General features: G+C 40.2%; 1 protein-coding gene and 1 long non-coding RNA gene across 58 annotated transcripts in view; one reads left to right on the plus strand and one right to left on the minus strand.

Annotated features, from left to right (window-relative positions):
• LOC144286882 (uncharacterized) overlaps positions 1-24,152 on the plus strand; it is a 131,937-nt gene that overhangs the window by 5,957 nt on the left and 101,828 nt on the right. For 42 of the 50 annotated variants that reach the window (XR_013354825.1, XR_013354829.1, XR_013354830.1 and 39 more), the window contains 2 exons: positions 3,949-4,062; positions 9,372-9,458. This is a non-coding gene — a long non-coding RNA (uncharacterized LOC144286882). The remainder of the gene's footprint in view (positions 1-3,948; positions 4,063-9,371; positions 9,459-24,152) is intronic. The other 8 variants (XR_013354802.1, XR_013354813.1, XR_013354811.1 and 5 more) reach the window with 2 other exon arrangements.
• Positions 4,876-24,152, minus strand: part of LOC144286865 (uncharacterized) — a 42,325-nt gene continuing 23,048 nt past the window's right edge. For 4 of the 8 annotated variants that reach the window (XM_077853910.1, XM_077853908.1, XM_077853906.1 and 1 more), the window contains 9 exons: positions 22,948-23,019; positions 22,286-22,360; positions 14,490-14,608; positions 10,512-12,307; positions 10,008-10,112; positions 6,871-6,920; positions 5,349-5,403; positions 5,128-5,267; positions 4,876-5,025 (listed from right to left, as the gene is read on the minus strand). In XM_077853910.1, coding sequence (XP_077710036.1) covers positions 4,917-5,025; positions 5,128-5,267; positions 5,349-5,403; positions 6,871-6,920; positions 10,008-10,112; positions 10,512-12,307; positions 14,490-14,608; positions 22,286-22,360; positions 22,948-23,019 — 2,521 coding nt within the window. In that variant the 3' untranslated portion in view covers positions 4,876-4,916. Of the gene's footprint in view, positions 5,026-5,127; positions 5,268-5,348; positions 5,404-6,870; positions 6,921-10,007; positions 10,113-10,511; positions 12,308-14,489; positions 14,609-22,285; positions 22,361-22,947; positions 23,020-24,152 lie in introns of those variants that run through there. The other 4 variants (XM_077853907.1, XM_077853912.1, XM_077853909.1 and 1 more) reach the window with 4 other exon arrangements.

A 24,152-nucleotide genomic window follows, 5' to 3' on the forward strand; every position in this document is an offset into this window, starting at 1 on the left:
GCAGGGTCCGCTACTAGGCATTGGGGAGAGGAAGATGGGATTCTTGCCTCGTCAGGGTTCCTGACCTAACAGATAACTGCGGTGGGGCCTTCACATTGATGGGTGCTATCTTTCACTCTGTTGCATTTACAGGGACACCTAGAAGAGCGGGGCCTTGGTGTGTAGTCTCTAAACCAGGACTCAGTCACATCCTGAGTAGACAGGATTATTGGCCCTCCCTGCACCCACACTCTTGCTGTGTCTCTCTGTGGGCAGAGTGTACTTTCCTGTCCCCTGGCTCGGGGATTGGCCATGTGACTTACTTGGACCCATGGACTAGGCAGAAATGAAAGTATGACAGTTCTGTGTCTAGGCTTGGAGAGGCCCAATGAAGTTTCTGGTTGGCCTCATATGCTTCCCTCGGGTTGCCGCTGCCTCTTCAGCCTGGGCCCCAGAGCCCACCCAGGTGGAAAAGAGCTAGCTAGCCCTGCTGATCTGCAGACTAGCATGGAGAAGCAGTGCTGACCCAGCCAGCAGAGCATTCAAGTACAGCTGGACCAGCCATCCTGTGAGAACCGGTATTCCAGTTCACTGAGTTTGGGGATGGTTTATTAGTTAGCATTGTTGTGGCGAAAGATAACCAATACACGTTATTGGTTATAACGTTATTGGTTAACCTTTATTAGGCTATAGGTTCAGCCACTGTAGTAGAGACCCAACACAGCAGTGGGTTAAATAAAAAAGAAGCTTACTGATCTCTCATATAATGATCTGGTTAAGTACTGTAATCCAGGGCTAGTTTGGTGGTTCATGTGTCAGGGAGCCAGGCTCCTCCTATTTTACTGCTCCACCATTGTAGGGTGTAGCCCTCTCTACATGAAGCCTTTGTATTGTTCACCGGCTGAAGTCTTCATTTCCCTTGGCCCTGTAAGCTGAAACACTCCACAGTGTGGCGCCAGACCCCTCTCCAGTGCTACACTGGAACACATTAAGGCTCACCTTGAAGCACCATTCCTGCTTCTGCTTCAGACCTCAGGACCTTTCCTCTTCTTGAATGGGTGTGCCTCCTCCCACACCCCCAGGGGGTGCCCCACCACTGTCGCCCAGGTCTCAACAACATCTCACCCTGACTAGGACCTCAGGGGCCAGAGCTGGTCATGCCTGGCGCTTCCCAGGACTGAGAGGCCCTGATTTCCATAGTGGCAGCAGCCAGCCAGTGTGACTCTTTGAGACGCCAAGGGTGAGAATCTCAGTCGTGCCTTTTGGTCATCTTCAGTCTGTCTTGCCCGCCTCTCACACCCTCAAATCCCTGCTGACCTCTGGTCCTGAAGAAGCCAGGGAACCTCTGCTCCACCTCCTGGTTCTCTTTGCACTAACTACGCCAGTAGTTTGGTGAGCATAAACAGTCTTGTTAGAATGGTCCCTCTGTTTTGGAGATCAGCTCAGGAGGGGTGGGCATCTGAATGGTAACAGATTCTTTCTCTAAACTCTAGCCAGGCTCCTCTGAGCCCTCTTCTTGATTCAACCTTATTTGGCTTGTGAAGACTTGAACAAACACTAACGTAGTTTTCAGCAGCTCATGACCACTGCCCTAGTAAGACCCCAGTCTCCCTTAAAGTGCCTGCCCGTGAAACTCAAGGCTGTCTAAAGAATTTGTTGCTTATTCCAGCCACCACCTGAAGATAAGGCCCCTGTTTCCCAGTTTCTGTGAGAGAGTAGGAGTCTAGCTTTGGTAAGTGCCAGTTAGCAAATCCAGATGGTTTCATATGGGCTAACCCCCTTCCTGCCTTTTGTAATCTTTGGCTTCTGACTATGGAGCCCCTACTCATTCCCTTCCCTAGTCCCTCAATCTCCCTGTGCAATACTCAGTCACCTCTGTACTTATCCCAGTTGAGTTCTGTTCATGATGAACTCTTTTCCCTGTGCCACTGCAATATTCTATTACTTTGGAAATCTGTCTGGACCACTTTAAGTATGCCTGGTTTGGTTTGTTTTTGACAGGGGAGATGTTCAGGATCAGCTTTTAAAATCAATTTGCTTATTTTTCAGGATCAGCCTTTTATTATTTTTTTTTAAATTTTTATTTATTTATGATAGTCATACACACACACAGAGAGAGAGAGGCAGAGACACAGGCAGAGGGAGAAGCAGGCTCCATGCACCGGGAGCCCGACGTGGGATTCTATCCCAGGTCTCCAGGATCGCGCCCTGGGCCAAAGTCAGGCGCTAAACCGCTGCACCACCCAGGGATCCGAAGATCAGTCTTTTAAATAAGCATCCCAAGGATGTTTGAGTTTAGAGGTCCAAAGGCCATATTTTTTTTTTAAAAAGATTTTATTTATTTATTCATGTGTGAGAGAGAGAGAGAGGCAGAGCACAGGCAGAGGGAGAAGCAGGCTTCATGCAGGAAGCCCGATGTGGGACTCGATCCCAGGACTCCAGGATCACGCCCTGGGCCGAAGGCAGGCGCTCAACCACTGAGCCACCCAAGGATCCCCACAAAGCCACATTTTTAGAAACTCTATTTCCCTATGGACACCGTTTCCTCTGGCAGCCCTTTTGAATGGGGGCTATGTTTTCTCAGATACCTCACTGCCATTAGTCCATCCAGCTTTCATTCCAGTGAGAACATTCTGGAGGCCAAACTAAGAATCAACTCCAAGTGCTTCTCCAGTCACCTCTGGGGATGACTGCATGTGATTGGTATCCAATATCTGGTACCTTAACCTGCTGCCCAGCTAAAATGACACCTTTTGTGTTTCTGACTTAGCTAGCTCTCCACCATGTTACTACTCCATGTAGACAACACCTTCCTTTTAGAAAGACTTTAACACCCACCCATTTGTTAGATAGTATTGGTTGGCTCTAGCTACCCACTTCTATCCCTTTCTTTGCAGGTGCTAGAAGCCCACAAACCACATTTCACAGATTCCCTTGACAGCAGAGTTCTGCCATAAAATCTAGGGGGTGAAAAGGAGGTGGAAACCATTCTTTCCTCCTCTGCAGTAGCAGATGCGCAGGCTACATGTTGGGACTCCATGTTGCCAGTCACAGGCTTGGGACCATGGAGTGCTGCAGTGACTTCAGCAGTGGGTTCCCAAAATGTACTGACTTTTGAGTGGCAGCAGCAGCTTTGAATGTATGGAAAGCAGCTGTGGTAAAGTAACCTGAAAAAAAAAATAAAAATAAATAAAAAATAAAGTAACCTGACATTCACCACTGCTAGCCCCACAGTGGTGAGCATCCATTCCTTGTAAGACATTATGACTGGAGCTGATACCAAGGGATGGATGCTTAACCATCTGAGCCACCCTGGCATCCCAGAAGTGGAGGGAGTTGTGCTTCTTCCACAGATTGTGCTTCATTATCCCTGTGCTTCATTATCTGTGTTGGTTGAGGAAGGCAGTAGTAGGTTTGGTGGTGGGCAGCATTGGGAGAGAGCATGGTAGCACACATCTGACCCTCAATGGAGTCAGGAGAGGCTAGTAGGGTGGTCCATGAGAATGGGTAAGTGGCACCACCAATATATTTTCTGAAATAAAGGAGTGAGGAGGGCAGTCTTGGGTAATTACCACCCTCACACATTTTTCTTTACCCTAGCCCTCCAGCCCCTCCCTGCTAGCTATCCAAGGGTTGGGATTATTATTTTTTTTTAAAGAAAAGGAACAAAATACCCCAATGTGAATTATCTATAGCTTGTAACAATGAAGAACCCCCTATGCCAAGACAGGGCATATATTTTGTGTATGAGTTTGAGTGCTTGGGAAGAAAAAGAGGCCTTAGCCCTACTGTGGAGCTAGGCTCAGTGATCCAAATATTCTGGTAATGCTAAAAATCTTACAAGAGGGGCCAGAAACAGATGATCTTCTATGGGCAGGTCAAGCATGTTGTGAATAACTTGTATTTGGTGAACCAGGGGGGAGAGCGCCAGAATAAACTGCCAATTGATTTAATAGATATGTTTTCCAGTTTTCAGACACTGGTTTTATTGGGGAAACGAGGGGAAGATACTCCTATTCATCCTTCCTTGCGGGCACTGCCTCTTGTGGAAGTACAGTCTCCCACGAGGGATTCTAGATTCAGGTCTGTTCCTCTCACCAATGTCCCCTGTTACCTGTATATACATGTTTATTTCCATTTTAATTCCTTACCACATGGCTAGAATTGGTTATTAATTTATACATTTTTAATATGAGAAAAATAAGTATTTTACAAGCAATGCTGAGAAGCCATTATCAGAAAATAAACTTTATGGTGGGAATGTGAACTAGTGCAGCCACTCTGGAAAACTGTGTGGAGGATCCTCAAAGAGTTAAAAATAGATCTGCCCTACGACCCAGCAATTGCACTGCTGGGGATTTACCCCAAAGATACAGATGCAATGAAACGCCAAGACACCTGCACCCCGATGTTTCTAGCAGCAATGTCCACAATAGCCAAAGTGTGGAAGGAGCCTTGGTGTCCATCGAAAGATGAATGGATAAAGAAGATGTGGTCTATGTATACAGTGGAATATTACTCAGCCATTAGAAACGACAAATACCCACCATTTGCTTCGACGTGGATGGAACTGGAGGGTATTATGCTGAGTGAAATAAGTCAATCGGAGAAGGACAAACATTATATGGTCTCATTCATTTGGGGAATACAAAAAATAATGAAAGGGAATAAACGGGAAAGGAGAAAAAAATGAGTAGGAAATATCAGAAAGGGAGACAGAACATAAAAGACTCCTAACTCTAGGAAACGAACTAGGGGTGGTAGAAGGGGAGCTGGGCGGGGTGTAGGGGTGACTGGGTCACAGGCACTGACGGGGGCACTTTATGGGATGAGCACTGGGTGTTATTCTATATGTTGGCAAATTGAACACCAATAAAAAATAAATTTTTTAATAAAAATAAAAATAAACTTTATAGACAGCCTGAGGCAGGACAAAGTCACTTGAGGACGATGACGGTGCGGAGTTCACTGTCGCTCTCCTCACCCAGGTCTTCAGCAGCTGAATCTGCAGCCCGAGGCTTCTCTACTGGGGCACCACCTTTCTCTCTGCAAAAAAGAAGAATGCCTTTAACTCTGTAAAGGAACAATTAAACTTTTCATAATTAACTCATTTTAGAAAAGAAGTATAAATTGTCCCCAATCAGGTACCCTGGTTCCTTGTTGAAAATCTCATCCTCATCAGAAGAATCCCTGTCGTGTAGCTTCTGTGCCATGTTTTTCTTCCGTGTGGCATTGAGAGGTCTGTACATGTCCCGAAGCCAAAGTGGCCGCCTTCTCCAGAAAAAGCCCTAGAAAACAGAAAGGACATTGTTAATTCTGCATTTCCCCTGCTCTCTCCAGCCATGGGACTTTATCTTCCTCAGATTTACCTGATTCTCCCGTTGGATTGAACATCTCTTATGCAGCAGAGAATTAAAGAAGAGCCTTGGAGGAAACACATATGCAGACAATTAGTGATTCACGCCATTTCCCATGCCTCTCACAATGTGTATCTCTGGTCCTATTAGGACATCTCAGTCCATAATCACAGGAAGCAAAATCACTACGGACCTCGGATCCTGAAAATAATCCCACGCATGCTACACTTCCAGAATTTTCCCATGTATGTCCATAATGGCCCCACAATTTCTCTGGGGAGGCCTTTGTATGTGGCTTGGCATTGAGTATAAGCAAGATTTTCATCCTGCTCACCTGGGCCTATGGCCAAGTGCCCTCGTGCAGTGAACAGACTGTGCAACTATAACACAGAAGCACCTTACTCTCTCCAGAAGCAGTTTACTTTGGTCCCCTTTGGACTTTGTCTCATAGGCATCATTTGCTGGGGAGGAGGAGAGAGAGGTGTTTCTATTTTCCTAGCTGCTTTATCCTACAAGTTGATTCACACCAAATAAATGCACGAGTCCAACCAACAAAGTTACCTAACTCACTGACTTTCTCATTGCAGGCAGTGGCTAATGAGTGAGTGAGGAAGGTCACAGCCAGCACTAAAACACAAAATATTATTTTTGAATATAAACAATATAGAAAGAATCAGAATGTATAGTAAGTTTGTCTTAGAAACTGCTTATGTTGGCTCGCCCAGGTGGCTCAGCAGTTTAGTAATGCCTTTGGCTCAGGGCGTGTGTGGTCCTGGTCTGGGGATGGACTCCACATTAGGCTCCATGAGAGGAGCCTGCTTATCCCTCTATCTCTCTGCTTCTCTCTCTGCGTCTCTCATGAATAAATTAAAAAATATTTTTAAAAACCTGCTTATGTCTTGACAGTATGTATGTACGGAGTTGTGACATAAAATGTAGCTCACAGCCCAAGAACAGTATAATCAGAGGAGAAGTGCCCCTCTGGAAAGGCACCATCTTCTGACACTCAGTAGCAGTATGCCCATGGGGCAATTTACCTTCCCTTTCTTCTCCATTTCCTTATTATAAAAGGAAGAGACAAACTATTACCTAAGGCCTCTCCCAGTTAACAGTCTATGGAGTCTGGACAAAGGGAATGGAGAGTGGTGGATCAAAAACTAGGAGGAGGAGGGAAGTTTTCCTGCCACTTTACAGGAAGGAGTCCTATTTTTCTGCCTTCCATCAGCCTTGAAGACTAGGCCTCTTAGCCCAAGACTCTGTAGCCAGGCCTGATGGTCAGTACCAGCAGGAACAGGTGCACCCAACCCCTCTCCACCCTTTTTCTTTAAAGGAGTAGTGACAGTAGATGCTCTGTGTCAGTTCCATTCTAACTCAGATTTGTCTGGGAAGCTAATTTTGCTGGATCCAGGCAAAGCATTAGACCAAATCAATATTCTTTCTGCCTTTGGTAGTTTCCTGGGTGTAAAACAAGGGGAGTGAAATAGGAGTTCTAAAATCTAGTTCTGAAATTCTGCTTTAATAATTGCCAATTTACCTTGAGCCTCCTTCTTCATCTTCCACTGGTGCTGCTCTATGAGAATAAATCTGTTTTGGAAGAAAACATATCACAGGTACCCATCTCAATAACCATGCCTCCAAATCTGTATTCATTCCTTTGTATTTTAAGTCTTATTCAGCCTTTTTGGAGAGCAGGAATTCTATTTTTTAGTAGTCCTTTGACTCTTCCATAGTCCCAACTTGGGAACTTGTGTGCAGCTGGCAATACATTTTATTGTCTGTTTTAGATGACATCCAACAGGTAATTCCTAATAAAAATTCTTAGAAGTAAGAAAAGAAAAGTATCTACCAGAAACCTAAATAGCAACATTGTTTTAAAGTCAAGGACAAGAGTTCAATGCCTATTATTCCTGTTACTATTCATCACGTTGAAGAGGTCCTAATCAATGCAATAGGAAAACACTTCTTTTAAAGATTCCAGGCATCTCAATGCAATAGGAAAAATTAAGTATTGGAAAGTAAGAAACAAAACATATTGGCATATGAAATTATGGACAACCTAAAAGGCCCAAGAGAGTCAACTTAAATTTTACTGTAGTGGGATGCCTGGGTATCTCAGCAGTTGAGCGCCTGCCTCTGGCTAAGTGCATGATCCCAGGGTCCTGGGATCAAGTCCCACATCAGGGTCCCTGAATGGACCCTGCTTCTCCCTCTGCCTGTGTCTCTGCTTCTCTCTCTGTGTCTCTCATGAATAAATAAAATCTTTAAAAATATAGAAAAATAAATTTTACTGGAAGTGCTCTGAGAATTCAGTAAGATGGCTAAATACAAAATCAAGAGCTCAACATGCAAAATGCAATAGCTTTTTTATGTTCCACAAATAACTAATTAACAAATGGAAGAATGGTCCATTTATAATATCAATAAAAGGAAGGATACCTCGGTGGCTCTATGGTTTAGTGCCTGCCTTCCGCCTAGGGTGTGATCCTGGAGTCCCGGGATCGACTCCCACATCAGGCTCCCTGCATGGAGTCTGCTTCTCCCTCTGCCTGTGTCCCTGCCTCTCTCTGTGCGTGTCTCATGAATAAATAAATAAAATCTTAAAAAAAGATTAAAAAATATCAATAAAAGACATAAAGTACCTAGGAATAAACTTACAGCAAAGAATGGGGAAGACCTTTGAGATGAAAACATTAAAACTCTTCTGAAGGACTTTAAGAAATGAATACATGATGATACCATGTTCCTAGAATATTGCAAAGATGTCAATTCTCCTCAAACTCAATGCAATCCTATTCAAATCCCAAGATAGTTTTTCTTTTTTTTAAATAAAAACTGGCCAGCTGACATTTGGTAAAGGGATATGCAAGTCTAGCTATGAAATGTATGAAAAAGGAGATCAAAGAGCATGAGCGTAACTCTACCAGACATCAAAATAGGTTATTATAAAGCAATTGGAATTAAGTATATAGTGTGATATGGGAAAGGAAACTGGACTGATAAGAATCCAGATAAGAAAAGTATTTTAGAGACGCCTGGGTGGCTGAGTGGTAGAGCATCTGCCTTTGACTCATAGGGTGAACCCGGGTCTGGGGATCAAGTCTCACATTGGGCTCCCTGAGACGAGCCTGCTTTTCTCTCTGCCTATGTCTCTGTCTCTGTGTGTGTGTGTCTCATGAATAAATAAAATCTTACAAAAAAACAGTATTTTAGATCTGTTAAGAAAGAATGAACCATTCAATAAAAGATTTTAAAGTAACTGGGTATTTCTTTAGGGGGAAAATGTTAGATCCCCTACCTCAACCATACCTAAAAACAAAACAGATCTATGCAGGTTGAAAAATATAAATTATAACAAATATAAGTATAGACGAAGACAGTATAAAGGCAACAAAGGCCTCGCTAACAAGACCCACATCCCATAGGCCACAAGGAAAGAACTCGCATATATGGTGACAGACTCAAAACATCTCCCATTTCTTGTAGTCTCGCCCCCTTCACCCTTGGATTGTTGGTCATCTTCTGGTGACTGATAAAACTCTTTTCATATTAAATATATTAATCCTTTCAGTGGCTTCCACTGAATTTCAGTGTTTCAAATGCTGGCCAGTGTTTTCATCTTTAAGGAGACAGAACAGTGGAATAAGAGCACAGGATTTGCAGTTAAGTAAAACTGGGTTCTGCTTTGGGTTTTGCCACTGGAGCCTTAAGCTGATCCCCTTTTATGTATGAAAGAGGGATGGTAATATTGTCCTCCCAGGGTTGTGGGCATGAAATTGGATATGGAAAATTCTTCTTCCTATGCTTGGCATAAACCAGTGCCAAGTCATTATGGAACTGAAGAAAAGGTAAACAGGCAACCTCCAGCACAGGTGACTATAAACATGACATGCTTTGGAGTAGCCTGATGCAGGATTTTAGCTACAGTATTTTAACCAAAACTATTCACATAATTCAGTGTGTGGAAAAAGCTGCTGAGTAAATCTAATTAATCAACAAGATGATATTTTTATCTTTAAGCCATGTCCTTTTTTCCAGGATGACTGATATAGCTCCATGAGGGTGGATACTATCTCTCATCATTTCAACCAAGGAAAGAAATCAGTGGTAGTCTGAAAGTGGCTGGTGAGTACATCTAACCACAGAATTTTGAGTTGAGGAAATGTTACTATCATGTTAACTTGGCCTTCTTAAACCTAACGTCCCAAAACAGTCTAATGGCTTGTTGCCTTGTTTATAATCCATAAATCACCTGGCAATGGAAAGTTCCTTTAAAAATCCCCAGAATAGGGCAGCCCCAGTGGCGTAGCGGTTTAGCACTGCCTGTAGCCCATTGTGTGATCCTGGGGACCCAGGATCAAGTCCCACATCAGGCTCCTTGCATGGAGCCTGCTTCTCCCTCTGCCTGTGTCTCAGCCTCTCTGTGTCTCTCGTGAATAAATAAAATCTTAAAAAAAAAAAAGAATTGCTTCTCTTTAAAAAAATAAAATAAAATAAAAATCCCCAGAATATACTTGGCAATAAAAGAATGAAGTACATGTCAGTCTGTCAGACAGAAGAGAAATACCAAGTATCAGTAAGTGAGAAAGTGGCTTTGATTTTAAGTTTGTAAATTCTGAATCTATTATAAAGACAAAAGATTTTCTGGAAATCTGAATTAATGGTTGTTCTTACCTCAATGAGACAGAAAACTATAATCAAAATCATTACTACTACAGTCACAGATATTGCCAAGATGAGTTTGTTGTTATAGCCATAACCTGGAACTTCTTTTGTTGGCTAAAAAAACAAAAAACAAAAAACAAAGAACAATTTTTTAGAAATCAAAGAAAAGGATGAAAGCTAACTATTCTTAAGCTACTCTAAAACCTCATTCTTTCAGTGGAGTGGCGTATAGGTTCTTAAGAAATATACCAAATCTAATGTGTTATATAATTTTATCATTAGCCCTTTCTTCAATAATATATTTATCTTGTATGTTAAGTCCTCTTCTCATCTACCTGGGAAGAGTGGCACCATTCTCTAAATGAGCAAAGTGGCAGATCACTGTCTCAGCCAACATTAATGGCTAAGACAAGACCCAGACTGGGAGGCCCTGGTCCTTGTGCATGGGTGCTTTAATTGCATGTCCTAAACTGACTAAAAGTTCAGACCCCATCTTTCAGGAGTTATCCTCACCTCACTTGACTTCTGCTCTTTCTGTTCACTCTGGGCTTCTGTGCTCTCATTGATATAGTTCTCAGTCTTCCATTGGTCTGTATCCCACTCTGCCTTGGACACCTTTACTTCCTGCTGCTCGCTGAGAAGCTTCATCAGGAGGCCTGTTCTGGAGATAAGCTTGGCACAGGCCAGTTGCACATTGGTCTCAGAGCAGTCCATTTTCAAAGTCCGGATAACATGAGAAATGAGCCTTCTCACGTCATTATTCGGGATGAGGGACCGTAGCTGCTGGTTTAGCTGAATTTCAAATAGATCACCTGCGGATGAGAGCTTTGCAACACTGAAGCCTGTGGGCTTTGGGGGCAAGTCAGTGACCAAGTTGTGGTATTCCCATTGTGTTTCATTGGTTTGTTTAACAGTCGGCACAAAGTTGTCTCTGGTGGTAGTAGAATATGTATTGGAAAGATTCCTACGGTTTGTGAATTCAGGGGGAGTTTGTTCTGATACAGTAGTGCTTCCTGGAGAAATAATTTCTTCAGAAGCATTCTGTGCAGTAGTGTTTTCTACAGTAGTGTTTTCTTTAGAAGGTTCTGAAAGAGTAAATAATTCTGGAAAAGGATTTTCCTGAATTCGTTTTTCTGAAGATGAAATAGCCTCCTGTGAAGGGGAATCGATGAGGCTCCTGACGGCAGGCAATGGAGGCCTCTGTGCAGGCATCAATCTATTCGAGAGTGAGTTTTTCTTTCTGAACTTTTTACTTTTTTTGGTCTTGGGTGTTCTTTGGACTATACGTGAGCGAATTTTATGGAAAATATACTTTTTTCCAGAATGCGAGACTGGTCTGGAAGCCTCCATTTCCCTAACTCTAGCATTCGCATCTTCTAAAACAACAATGGGGTAGGTTGAGTCTTCTGATTTGGTTTTCACCTTAGGTAGGGATTTTGGAGCAGTGGAGGCAGAAGGCTTGCCCATTATGTTTTGCTTCGGGAAAGAAGAGGCTGCTGCCTTGTGCTCCTTTATGAATGAAGACTCTGTGTGGACGGAGTTTCCCACTAATTTCCTGGGCCTCTGGGCCATGTGAAGCTCCTCCAGCTCCCTTGGGGATGGTCCACTGAGCCTTCTTTCTTTGGCCATGTTCTTCACAAATGACTGGGCACTCTGTTTCCCTTGGGTGCTCTGAACGTCCACTTCCTTGTAGTGCCTTTTCTGTAGGTCCTTGGGGCCCTTGAGAACACTGTTTTTTCTAAACCACCTCTTCCGTAAATTCTTAGACTTGGGAAGGGTCTTTTCCTGTCCTTGGGCAGTTTCCAATTTCTTAAATTTGGGACCTAAAATCCCGGGAGGTATAAGCATGGCAGTTTTTTCTTTCTTTTTTACCTCATCAATTTTTTCTTGAATTTCTGCATCTAACAAATTTTCCAGGAAAGAGAGTTTCCTCAGTTTATTTTTGTAAGTTGAATTGTTGGGTCCAGGTTCAAGAGAAGGGCTCTTTGTGTTGTTTTTCAAGTAACCCACAGGCTTGTCTCCATCTTGAACATTTGAAAACAGAGTTTTAATGAATGGTAGTAATGTTGATTCTACATCTTCTACATTTCCCTCTGAGAAATAAGGTAATATGTAATTCAGCGCACTGATAACATCACTTTCATCATTAAAGTCTAACTGCTCATTCATAAAGGCTGACAGACCGATGCCATTTTTGTCTGAGGATGCCTTCTCTGGCTCAATTGTCAGCTCAGTACTGGTACTCTTCTTCCGGGCTTTTAATACCTTCATGAATGATCCTTCTACATTCATTATAGATGCTTTTTCATCTGTCAGAAAAAGAAGAGACTAGTTTTGATAATGAAAGGCTGATAGCACAGTTTTTGTCAGTCCGCAGTCATACATCCCAGTCATAAAAATTAAGAACCAGCAAATATCTGAGTACCATTATCAAGGACACAAACTCAAACTTGAACCTATATTGGCAACAACAAAAGGAGAAAAGGGTATTTTTTTAAATGGCTATTTCTTCAGAACCTTTCACAACGTGAATGACTACATTTAGGATTATTCCATAATCCTTGGTCTCCAAGGGCCAATTATCTAGTACTTAAGAAAAGCCAAGTCTGGAAGACACTCAGCTAAACTGTCTGCAAATCTACTGTGACTCCTGGTATTCATATACCCTGTCCTGTACTGCTTCAGATGCAGTGGGAGCAGGGGGTTTCCTCCTTCTATCTCTTCAGTGTGCTTGTTTTCTTGCTACTACCACAGATGCCCATGAAAACACCCACTGCTAGTAGGGCCTCATCTGGACATGCCCTCTCCATCTACCCATCAATTACTATGCTTGGTCCCTGCTCCCATATATTGCAGCTCACACAAAACATAAGCTCTAGACAGAAAAAAAGCACTAAGTCCACCCTGGCTCTTTGCTTAAATTGGGCAGGGAACGAGTGTAGGCTAAGAGATTTTCCAGGTATGAGAGATATGCCAATGTGGAATGTTCGATAAATCAATGGAATAATACTTGAGGTTTTAAAATGCAGAAGGGATAAAGAAATTTTTTGTCAGAATGTGAAGAAATATACTTCACTTTCATTTCTAATATTTCTAGCTTTAGTTATTAGGGTACCATCCAGAGCTTCCCACTACATGAAAGTCAGCATATGGCTTGTGTACATGCACAGTATCATCCAACCGAGTTTCATTTCCAGAAGAATTAGAAGTATTTTCAGCGGTGTTGATGAGAGTCAGAGGAGGAGGTAATAAAGGTCACAAGAAAGGAGGAGCAACGGGCTTGTAGAGAGCCCTAAACGGGACACTTGAGTGCTAGGCAACAGTACTTAACACCTCTGATCTAATTTTTCCTCACCTGTAAAAGGAGGCTAAACATGCCTATTCTGCCCACCTCTAAGAGATAAGGGAGTAATTAGTAAAAAATTGTTTTGAAAAATAAGCAACATTGTATTTACAGAGGTAGCAAAGTGTTATTTATGATGTACCCTAGATCATTGATAGGGAACCATATTCAAGCTATCTGGGTGCAGAAGCACATTTTGGAAGTCATGAAGTTAGTGCCAATAAAACATAGTATACAGAAAAATACTTAAAAGTATCTGAGTGTTTTTGGATAGAAAAGCTGAGGATTCAGAAAAAGTTCAGAGTTGGACAGTCCAAGAATAGAAGAGTGCTCTGTATCCATAAGAAGGCAGCAGCTTCTGGTTAGGGAACAGGAACTCTCAGGCTCTGAATAAACTTTATCTATAAATCAGCATCACTTTTACTCTTGATAACTTGTAAAAACAAACAATAAACAAAAATATATCTCCACCTGTCATATAAGACAAGGGGGACCTGAGTTCTGATACATATGAAATTAGTTTACAAATTATGATGCATATGTTTTCATTTGGGAGTAATTAATTTAATAATGTAACTGAGAATCTGACTTATAACAAAGGAATAGTTCTTATAAATTTAGGGATTTTAAGGGTGCCTGTGTGGCTCAGTGGGTTAAGCATATAACTCTTGGTTTCAGCTCAGGTCATGATTTCAAGGTCATGGGATTGAGCCCTGCAATGGGCTCCACACTCAGTGGGGAATCTGTTTGAGATTCTCTCCCTCTGCCCCTCCTTCGACTCACATCTCTCTCTCTCTCAAATAAATCTTTGAAAAAAAAAAGAAATCTAGGGGTTTGAACTGTAAGTGAATAAAAATAATGCAGTGACATCATTAGTTAAAAATTGATCATTGTTGATTAAAAATAAAAATTAAAACATAAATAAAATTTAAAATATATCATGAGGTGATTCCTGGTTGGCTCAGCGGTTTAGCACCTGCCTTCAGCCTAGGGCGTGATCCTGGAGTCCTGGGATCAAGTCCCACATCAGGCTCCCTATATGGATCCTGCTTCTCCCTCTGCCTCTCTCTCTCTCTCTCTCTCTCTCTCATAAATAAAATCTTTAAATACAAATATTATATATATATGACGAGGCAATTCAAACTCACCACAACGTGTGGCATTTGTCAAACATTCACCGTCACAATGCAGCTTGACTGTCTTGCAAACAACCTCAATATTATTTTTGAGTTGGCAGAGACAACAGGACATACGGCTAGGTAATATCCTATAAATGGAAACACAGAGCATTATATTAGTGGTAAAGGGGTTACTTGAGTAGAAGATTCAGGCCAAGGTCTTCACAGGGCTCTGCATAAAGGAATTCTTGTGGCATATGATGGTTGGGTAGGGTTGAGTAGGGACCAGTTGGCCAATTGTTGCTCATGAATATTATAAATAAAGAGAAGGACAGAGGTGCTCAACCAATAGGTAAGGATGGTAGGGGGTATGATATACCTAGAATAAGACAGAGATAAGAACTGGGTGACATTGATCAGTAGTTCAGTTCAGAAGTATCTCCTTCTGACCCAAAAGTCTCACTTTGGGTTAAGAGCATACAGGAAGAGGGTAGACTTCTAAGAAGAGTCTGAGTAAGTCTAAAATATGGCCCACATCAAGGATAGAAAGCAATCAATCAAAACTAACCCAAAATCTACACAGGTGTTACAACTAGCAGACAAGGATGTTTAAAAAGTTACTATAACTGGGGTGCCTGGGTGCCACTGTTGGTTAAGCATCTGACTTTTGGTTTCAACTCAGGTCATGATCTCAGGCTCATAAGATCAAGCCCCTCACTGGGCTCCTAGATCACTGTAAGTCTGCTTGAGATTCCTCTGCCCCACCCACGTGTGCTCTCTTCTTTCTCTTAAATAAATTATAAAATCTTTATAAAAAAGTTATAACAATATTTCTTATGTTAAAGAAAACCAGACTGATGAGGCACCAGGGTGGCTCAATCAGTTAAATGTCTGCCTTCGGCTCAGGTCATGATCCCCGGGTCCCAAGATCGAGCTCCACATCAGTTTTGCTCCTCAGCAGAGAGCCTACTTCTCCCTCTCCTCTGCTCCCCCTGCTTGTGCTCTCACTCTCTGTCAAATAAATAAAATCTTAAAAAAAAAAAAATCCCAGACTAAGAAACCCATGTCTCTACTTAGTGAGTTATACAACAACTTCAAGTGGCCTAATATATGCATACATAGAGTCTACAAGGGAGAAGAAATATAATTTGAAAAATAATAGCCCCCAAATTGTCCAAACAGGTAACCCTAATAAACCCACAAATCCAAGAAGGTCAATGAACTCTAAACACAAGAAATATGGACAAAACTATGCCAAAGCACATCATAATCAAACTTCTCAAGCCATCAATAAAGAGAAAATGTTAAAAATAAGCCAAAGGAAAAACCTCCACACAACATATAGGGAAATAGAGATAACAATGGTAACATATTTCTTGTTGGAATTAATGGAACTCAGTAGAGCAACATCTTTAAAGCAGTGAAGCGGAGAGGGGACCAACAACTATCAAACTAGAATTCTATATCCAGATCTTTCAAAAATAAAAGCAAAACAAAAGACTGAGACCTACAAAAGCTGAAAGAAGTCATCATTAGTAGATTTACACTGTAGAAAAGCTAAAGAAAGTATTTTCAAGCAGAAGGAAAATGATTGCGATAGAAATGTGGATCCACACAAAAGGAAGAAGAACATTAGAACTGGTAACTCCAAAGGTAAATACATAAGGTTTTTCTTACTATTTAAATATCTGAATACAATATGATTTCACTTATATGTAGAATCTTAAACAAATGAAAACTGACAACAAAAAGAAGAGAGAAACAGATTCATGAATATGGAGAACAAACTGGTGGTTATTAAAGTAGAGGGCGGGGATATGGTCAAAATGAGTGAAAAGACGTAAGAAGTACAAACTTCTAGTTATAAAGTAAGTCTCCAGATGAAAAGTACAATGTAGGGAATATAGTTAATAATACCGTAATACACTTATTGTGGTATTAATTCTTCAATCACTATGTTGTACATCTGAAACTAATTTAATATACATCAACTATACTTCCTAAAGGAGTTAACTTATTGTTTAAACAAAAAAATAATATAGTGTGCTGTTTAGAAGTAAAGCAAAATGTATGAAGACATTAGCACAAAGGCCAGTAAGGGAGAAATGAAGTACACTATATATTGTAAGGTTCTTATGCCAATCATGAAATCATATATTATTTGAAGATAGACTGTGAAAAGTTAAAGATGAACACTACAAGCCATTAAACTACTGCTAAACTAACAAAACCTGAGTTGTAATTAACTAGCCAACAAATAAAATTTAATTTAATTTAATTTAATTTAATTTAATTTAATTTAATTTAATTTAATTTAAAAGTGTACTCAGTCATCCAAAAGTAGGAAGAAAAAGAAAAAAAATAGCAAAACAAAGAACAGATGGGACACATAGAGAGTTTAGTAGCTTTAAATGTAGTCATGTTAATAATTACATTAGGTGTAATGGTATAATCACCCTAATTAAAATATAAAAAAGCAAAAGCCAACTATATGCTGTCTATAAGAATCATCTGCAATAGAAATATACAAGTAGGTTAAAAGTATAGAAAAAATTGTGCTATGCTAACAGTAATCAAAAGAAACCTTGGGTGGCTACATTACTGTAAGACAAAGTGCATTTCAAAGTAAAAAAATATTACCAAGGATAAAGGAGGTTATTCCATCATTATAGGAATATCAACTAATAAAAAAGACATAACCTAAAAATTTATGCATCTGATAACAGAACTTCAAAATATATGAAGGAGAATGGCAAAGAGAGACAAATAAATACACAATTATAGTTGGAAATTTCAATATTGCTTTCTAAATAATTGACAGAAAAATATATAGAAAATCAGTAAAGATATAGCAGACTTGAATAACACTATCTACATACTTGACCTAACTGACATTATAGAATGCTCCACCCAAAATCAGAGTACTCATTTTTTTCAAGTAGATACATAATAGTTACCAAAATAGATCATAGGCTCATCTAATACCAGAATTCATGGGTATAACACAAGCCTCAATAAGTTTAAAAGGATTTAAGTCATTCAACATATGTTCTGTGACTACAATGGAATTAAATTAGAAATGAACAGATTTGAAAAATCTCCAAATTATTTAGAAACTAAACAACATACTTCTAAGTAACCCTGCCAGTCAAAGAAATCAAAAGAGAAATTAAGAGCTATTTCGTACTAAAACTGAAACCATGTCAACATATGGGATGTTGCTAATGCGGTGTTCAGCTTCCCCAGTATCCACTTTTAAGAAATTAAAAAAAGAAAAGAAAATTAATCATTGAATAAGGAGAAGAAATAGCATAATAGAGATCAAGGCACAAATAAAGAAAACGGAAAACAAAAATAGAGAGGCCAGTGAAATGAAAAGACAGTTTTTATTTATTTATTTTTAAAAATTGTAATTATTTATTCATGAGAGATACAGAGAGAGGGGCAGAGACATAGGCAGAGGGAGAAGCAGGCTCCCTGTGGGGAGCTTGAAAAGGGACTCGATTCTAGGACTCCAGGATCACGACCTGAGCCAAAAACAGATGCTCAACCACTGAGCCACGCAGGTGCCCCAAAAGACAGTTTTTGGAGAAGATAAATAAAACTGATAAACCTCTAGGCAGACTGATTAAGACAAGACAAGAGAAGACATAAATTATCAGTATCAGAAATGAGAGGGGTCAGGGATCCCTGGGTGGCTCAGCAGTTTAGCGCCTGCCATCGGCCCAAAGCCTGATCCTGGAGTCCCGGGATCAAGTCCCACATCAGGCTCCCAGCATGGAGACTGCTTCTCCCTCTGCCTGTGTCTCTGCCTCTGTCTCCCCCCTCTCTCTCTCTGTGTCTCTCATGAATAAATAAAATCTTAAAAAAAAAACGGGGTGACATGTCCCTTGTTTCTTTTCTTTTTTTTTTTTTTAAGATTTTATTTTTATTTATTCATGAGAGACACAGAGAGAGGCAGAGGCAGAGGCAGAGGGAGAAGCAGGCTCCCTGCAGGGAGCCTCATGTGGGATTCAATCCCAGAATCCCGAGGTCATGAGCTGAGCCAAAGGGAGATGCTCAACCACTGAGCCACCCAGGCATCCCTACAGATATTAAAAGGATAAGAAGGGAATATTATAAAATAATTTGTCAATCAATTCAAGGTGAAATGAACAGATCATAAAAGATGTAAACTACTCAAAAATAAATATGTAACTTAAATATCACTATTAAAGAAATAGAGTGTATAATTTGCAACTTTCTCACAAAGAAAGCTTCAAATACACAGGGCTTCATGAGTGATTCTACCAAACATTTAAGGAAGAAATAATGCCAATTCTACACAAACTCTACCAGAAAGTTGAAGAGAAAAGAATATTTCCCCACTCATTTTTAAGGCCAGCTTTTCCCTTATCATAAGTAGGCAAAGACAGTACAAGAAAAGAAAACAATAGACCGGGATCCCTGGGTGGCGCAGCGGTTTGGCGCCTGCCTTTAGCCCAAGGCCCGGTGCATGGAGCCTGCTTCTCCCTCTGCCTGTGTCTCTGCCTCTCTCTCTCTCTCTCTCTCTCTCTCTCTCTCTGGGTGACTATCATAAATAAATAAATAAATAAATAAATAAATAAATAAATAAATAAATAAACAATAGACCAATATCTCTCATGAACACAGATGCAAAATTCTAAACAATGTTTCACCATATCAAACAATATATGAAGTTTCTGTATAGTAAAGGAAACAACCAAAAAAAAATAATAAAGACTACCTATCAAATAGGAGAAGATATTTGCAAGTGACATATTCAATATAGGTTTAGTATCCAAAATATATAAAGAATGTCTACAGATCAACACCAAAAACCCCCAAATAATCCACTTAAAAACTGGAAGACACAGACATTTCTCCAAAGAAGATGCACAGGGGTGCCTGGGTGGCTCAGTTGGTTAAATGTCTGCCTTCAGCTTAGGTCATGATCTCAGGGTCCTGGGATCGAGCCCTGAGTAAGGCTAGGTACTCAGAGGGGAATCTGCTTGGGATTCTCTCTCTCTCCCTCTTCCTCTGCCCCTCCTCCTGCTCATGTTCTTTCTCTCTCTCTCAAATAAATAAATAAAATCTTAAAAAAAAAGAAGACATGCATATGGCCAACAGACACATGAAAAAATGCTCAGTATCATCAGGGAAGTGCAAATAAAAACCACAATGAGATATCACTTCACACCTGTCAGAATGGCTAAAATAAAAAACACAAGAAACAACAAATTTTAGTGAGGATATGGAGACATAATAACTTATGCTCTGCTGGCGGGAATGCAAACTGGTACAGCCACTGAGGAAAATGGTATGGAGGCTCCTCAAAAAATTAAAAATAAAACTACGGTATGATCCAGTAATTGCACTTCTGGGTATTTAACCAAAAATTACAAAAACACTAATTCAAAGGGATACATGCACGTCTATGTAGCATTATTTACCATAGCCAAGTTATGGAAAGCAGCCTACCAGTCCATTGATAGGTGGATGGATAAAAAATAGGTGGTATATATAAACAATGGGATATTATTCAGCCATAAAAAAGAACGAAATCCTGCCACCTGCAACAACATTAGAGTACAATGCTAAGCAAAGTAAGTCAGTCAGTGAAAGACAAATACCAGGTGATTTCACTTATATGTGGAATTTAAGAAACAAACAAAAAAAATGAGCAAAGGGGAGAGAGAGAGTCAAGAAACAGACATTTATTATAGGGAACAAACTATAGTTGTCCCCAGAGGGGACAAGGGGTGGAATGATGGGTGAAATGGGTGAGTTCATCAAAATTTAAAAATTAAAAATTCTGGTCTTCAGAGATAGAACAGAATGAAGACAAGCCACAGCCTGGGAGAAATTTGCTAAACACCTGAGAGAAAAGACTTTTTCCAGAATATATAATATACTCTTAAAACTCAATAGTATGTATCCAACTGAATGATGGATTTGGAGGCACCAGGGTGGCTCAGTTGGCTGCGTGTCTGACTCTTGATTTTGGCTCAGGTTATGGTCTCAGGGTTGTGGGATTGAGCCCCAAATCAGGCTCCAAGCTTGGTGAGGAATCTTGAGATTCTCTCTCTCCCTCTCTGACTGCCTATACCCCCCACCCCCCACCACATTTGGTCTCTCTCTCTGTCTGAGATAAATAAATCTTTAAGAAAAAAATAAAAGGAAAAGAGATTTCAATAGACACATCATTTAAAAAGATATTGGTACATGAATAGACACTCAACATCATGAGCTATTAGAGAAATGCAAATTAAAGATACAAAGTCTAGGGATCCCTGGGTGGCGCAGCGGTTTAGCGCCTGCCTTTGGCCCAGGGCGCGATCCTGGAGACCCGGGATCGAATCCCACGTCGGGCTCCCGGTGCATGGAGCCTGCTTCTCCCTCTGCCTATGTCTCTGCCTCTCTCTCTCTCTCTCTCTGTGACTATCATAAATAAAATTAAAAAAAAAAAGATACAAAGTTTGAAAAAATTTTTTAACTAAAATATAAAGATGTCATACACTGCCGCTTGGAATGCAAAATGGTACATCCACTTTATTTTTTTTAAAGCTTTTATTCATTTATTATGAGAGACACTGAGGGAGGGAGAGAGAGGCAGAGAAACAGGTAGAGGGAGAAGCTGGCTCCATGCAGGGAACCCGACATGGGACTAGATCCTGGGTCTCCAGGATCACGCCCTGGTCGGAAGGTGGCGCTAAACTGCTGAGCCACGGGGGCTGCCCTACATTCACTTTAGAAAAGAGGTAAGCAGGTTTTTTGTTTTTGTTTTTGTTTTTTTTTTTGAGAGAGAGACAGCAAGCACATGTGTATGAGTGGGGTGGGGAGGAGGGGCAGAGAGAAAGGGAGAGAAAGAATCTTAAGCATGCTCCACGTTCAGCATGGAGCCCCACTGGGGGCTTGATCTCACAACCCTGAGATTATGACCTAAGCCAAAATCAACAATCAACAGTTGGACACTTAACTGACTAACCCCCCAGGCACCCCTAGGAAGCATTTTCTTAAAAAGTTAAATATACACTTAGCACATGATGTAGTAATCCTACCATTAAGTATTTCACCTCCCCCAGAATGAAAGCATATGCTCACACAAAGGCCTGCACGTGACTGCTTTTAGCAGCTTTATTCATCATAGCCAAAAGGAAAATCAGAACAACTCAAATATCCATTAAGTGATGAATGCATAAACAAACTGATATATCCACACAACTGTAACACTACTCAGTAATAAAAAGGAGTGAATTACGGGTTGATGCAATCACATGGATGAATCTCAAAAGGATTATGCTGAGTCAAAGGAGCCAATCACACAAGACTGCATACTGTATGATTTCATTCATAAGACACGGTAGAGGGGCGCCTGGGTGGCTCAGCAGTTGAGCGTCTGCCTTTGACTCAGGGAGTGATCCCGGAGTCCCGTGATCAAGTCCCAGCTCAGAATCCTTGTATGGAGCCTGTTTCTCCCTCTGACCTCTCACTCTCTCTCTCTTTGTCTCTCATGAATAAATAAATAAAATCTTAAAAAAAAAAAAAAAAGACATGGTGGAAAAAATACTATAGGGACAAAAATGAGGTTGATGGCTGTCAGGGGCTGATAGTGGCAACAGGGGATTAACTACAAACAGAAATGTTCTGTATCTCAAACGTGGTGGTGGTTACACAACTATATATTTACCAAAGCTCATTAAAAACTGCATACTTAAAAAGAGTACATATTAACTGAAAATTATGCCTCAATAAAGCTGACTTATAAATAAAACAAACCTAAATACACAACGAAGTGATAATAAACATAAGAAAAATCAACTTACAGTTTTTCCAATTCAAGGGTCATCATGAGAATGCTCTCAATTGTTGAAAGTGACACCTGTGTTGTTCCCATGTCTCTGAAAGAGAACGCCCAAACATGCATGATACCAAAGACTAAAATTTCACACCAAGTACAAAAAGGTACTTAATAGTATGTGATTATTTAAATTCTGGCTTCTCTGTCAAGCTAGCTCAAGAGTTTACTTGCTATGGAAGATAATTTCAGAGCATTCTTATTGAAGAAATTAAAATTTATGTGCATCACGAACATAATCACCTTGGTGCTAAACAGTACAATCTCCTTTTACCCTTTTTCTACTCATTCTCAGTTGCATCCACCTTTCTTGATTAGTCTTTTGTTTTAAATAAGGTATACCTTATTCCAGTTTGCTTTTTGAGATAAATGATATTTCTACATATGTGGTAAATATTTCGCTATACACCTGCATGTTCCATATCTCTATGTGTTCTTCAATACTGCTCTCTTCTACTACAGGCTGTCTTGTCCATATACATTCTTTCTTTGCCAATAATTCTTATTGCAATAACCCAGCTAAAATTTAAATTATGACTTTTTATTCAAAATGCAAAAGATTTAATCTTTGACAAAAGTAAAAAAGAGCAGAAATCATCTCATGAGCCATGAGATTGTTGTAATACTTACAAATATTTTAATGCTGGCAATTTAAAAAGATATGAATCTTCAACAGTTGTCAGAGGGTTATGACTGAGAATTCTGAAAAATGCAATGGAATTAAAATTATCTGCATTTTAAGTAACTAGATGAAAATTTATGTTCTTTTTTTTGGTATGGAACTTGAAGTTTAAAAGCAATCATTTTCTGCCTTTGCCTATAAAATCACCCTTAGAATCTGTAAAACATTCTTCCTTTGGGCACTACCCAGGTCTCTGAATGATAAAGCAGGAAGAGAAAGAGAAAAAAAATTTTTTAAGTGGATGGCAAAGAAAAAATATGCCAAAGAACATTTCAGGTTGAAAACCTCAGAAGTGACTATACCAGTAGGAAGTAATTTCTGTAGGAAATACTATTTCTAGTGTCCTCCATAATTCAAAGTGCTTTTCTTTTATCTCTAGAAAGTTTAAAAATCCTACAGTTTAAACCACCCAGTTAAAGACAAAATGGTAACCAATTCTTCAGTTTTGGAGCCAAACAAGAAGGGCTAAATCTATGAGCAGCCGGTGAAAGCTATATTCCCACCACATAGCCTGTGTGTATTCTTGCATTACAGCCTTTGTCATGGCATGTATCACCTGTTTCCTTATCAATCTCCTGGATTCTCGGCTCCTGGAGGGCAGGGACCATACTTTATTGTCATGTTGTCCCTGTGCCTGACATAGTATAGTGCTTGTTATTGACTATTTAATGTTTGTTGAATAAAGGACATCTTGTCATCTTTTTGACACAAGCTTTTATTCCAAAATGCTGAACAGACCTTCTTCCCAACTCTTTAAAATGAAAAAAGGTAAAAGAAATAGGAAGAAAAGAAAAGACAATCTGCCTTGAGGTTGACTCTACTCAAGAATCATTAACTATACTTTTACCAAGTATTAGATAGATAATCTTCATAACCAATACTATTATTGGGCTGTAAGGCATCTGTGATCAGCATTTCACATTTAATCCTTATAATAACCTTATGTGATAGATACTATCATCACCTCATTTTACAAATGAGGAAACTGAGGTACAGAGAGGTTACATAATTTGTCCGAGTTTGTCAAGCCAGTCAGAAGCAGAGCTGGAATTTGAACTGAGTTCTGACTCCAAAGCCTGTGTGTAACTCACATGAAGAAAAGGGGGTTTATAAAACAGCTGTTACCATAAACTTTGAGAGCGCTAAATATAGA

Source organism: Canis aureus, chromosome 16, assembly GCF_053574225.1.
Source record: "Canis aureus isolate CA01 chromosome 16, VMU_Caureus_v.1.0, whole genome shotgun sequence".
Taxonomy (NCBI): domain Eukaryota; kingdom Metazoa; phylum Chordata; class Mammalia; order Carnivora; family Canidae; genus Canis; species Canis aureus.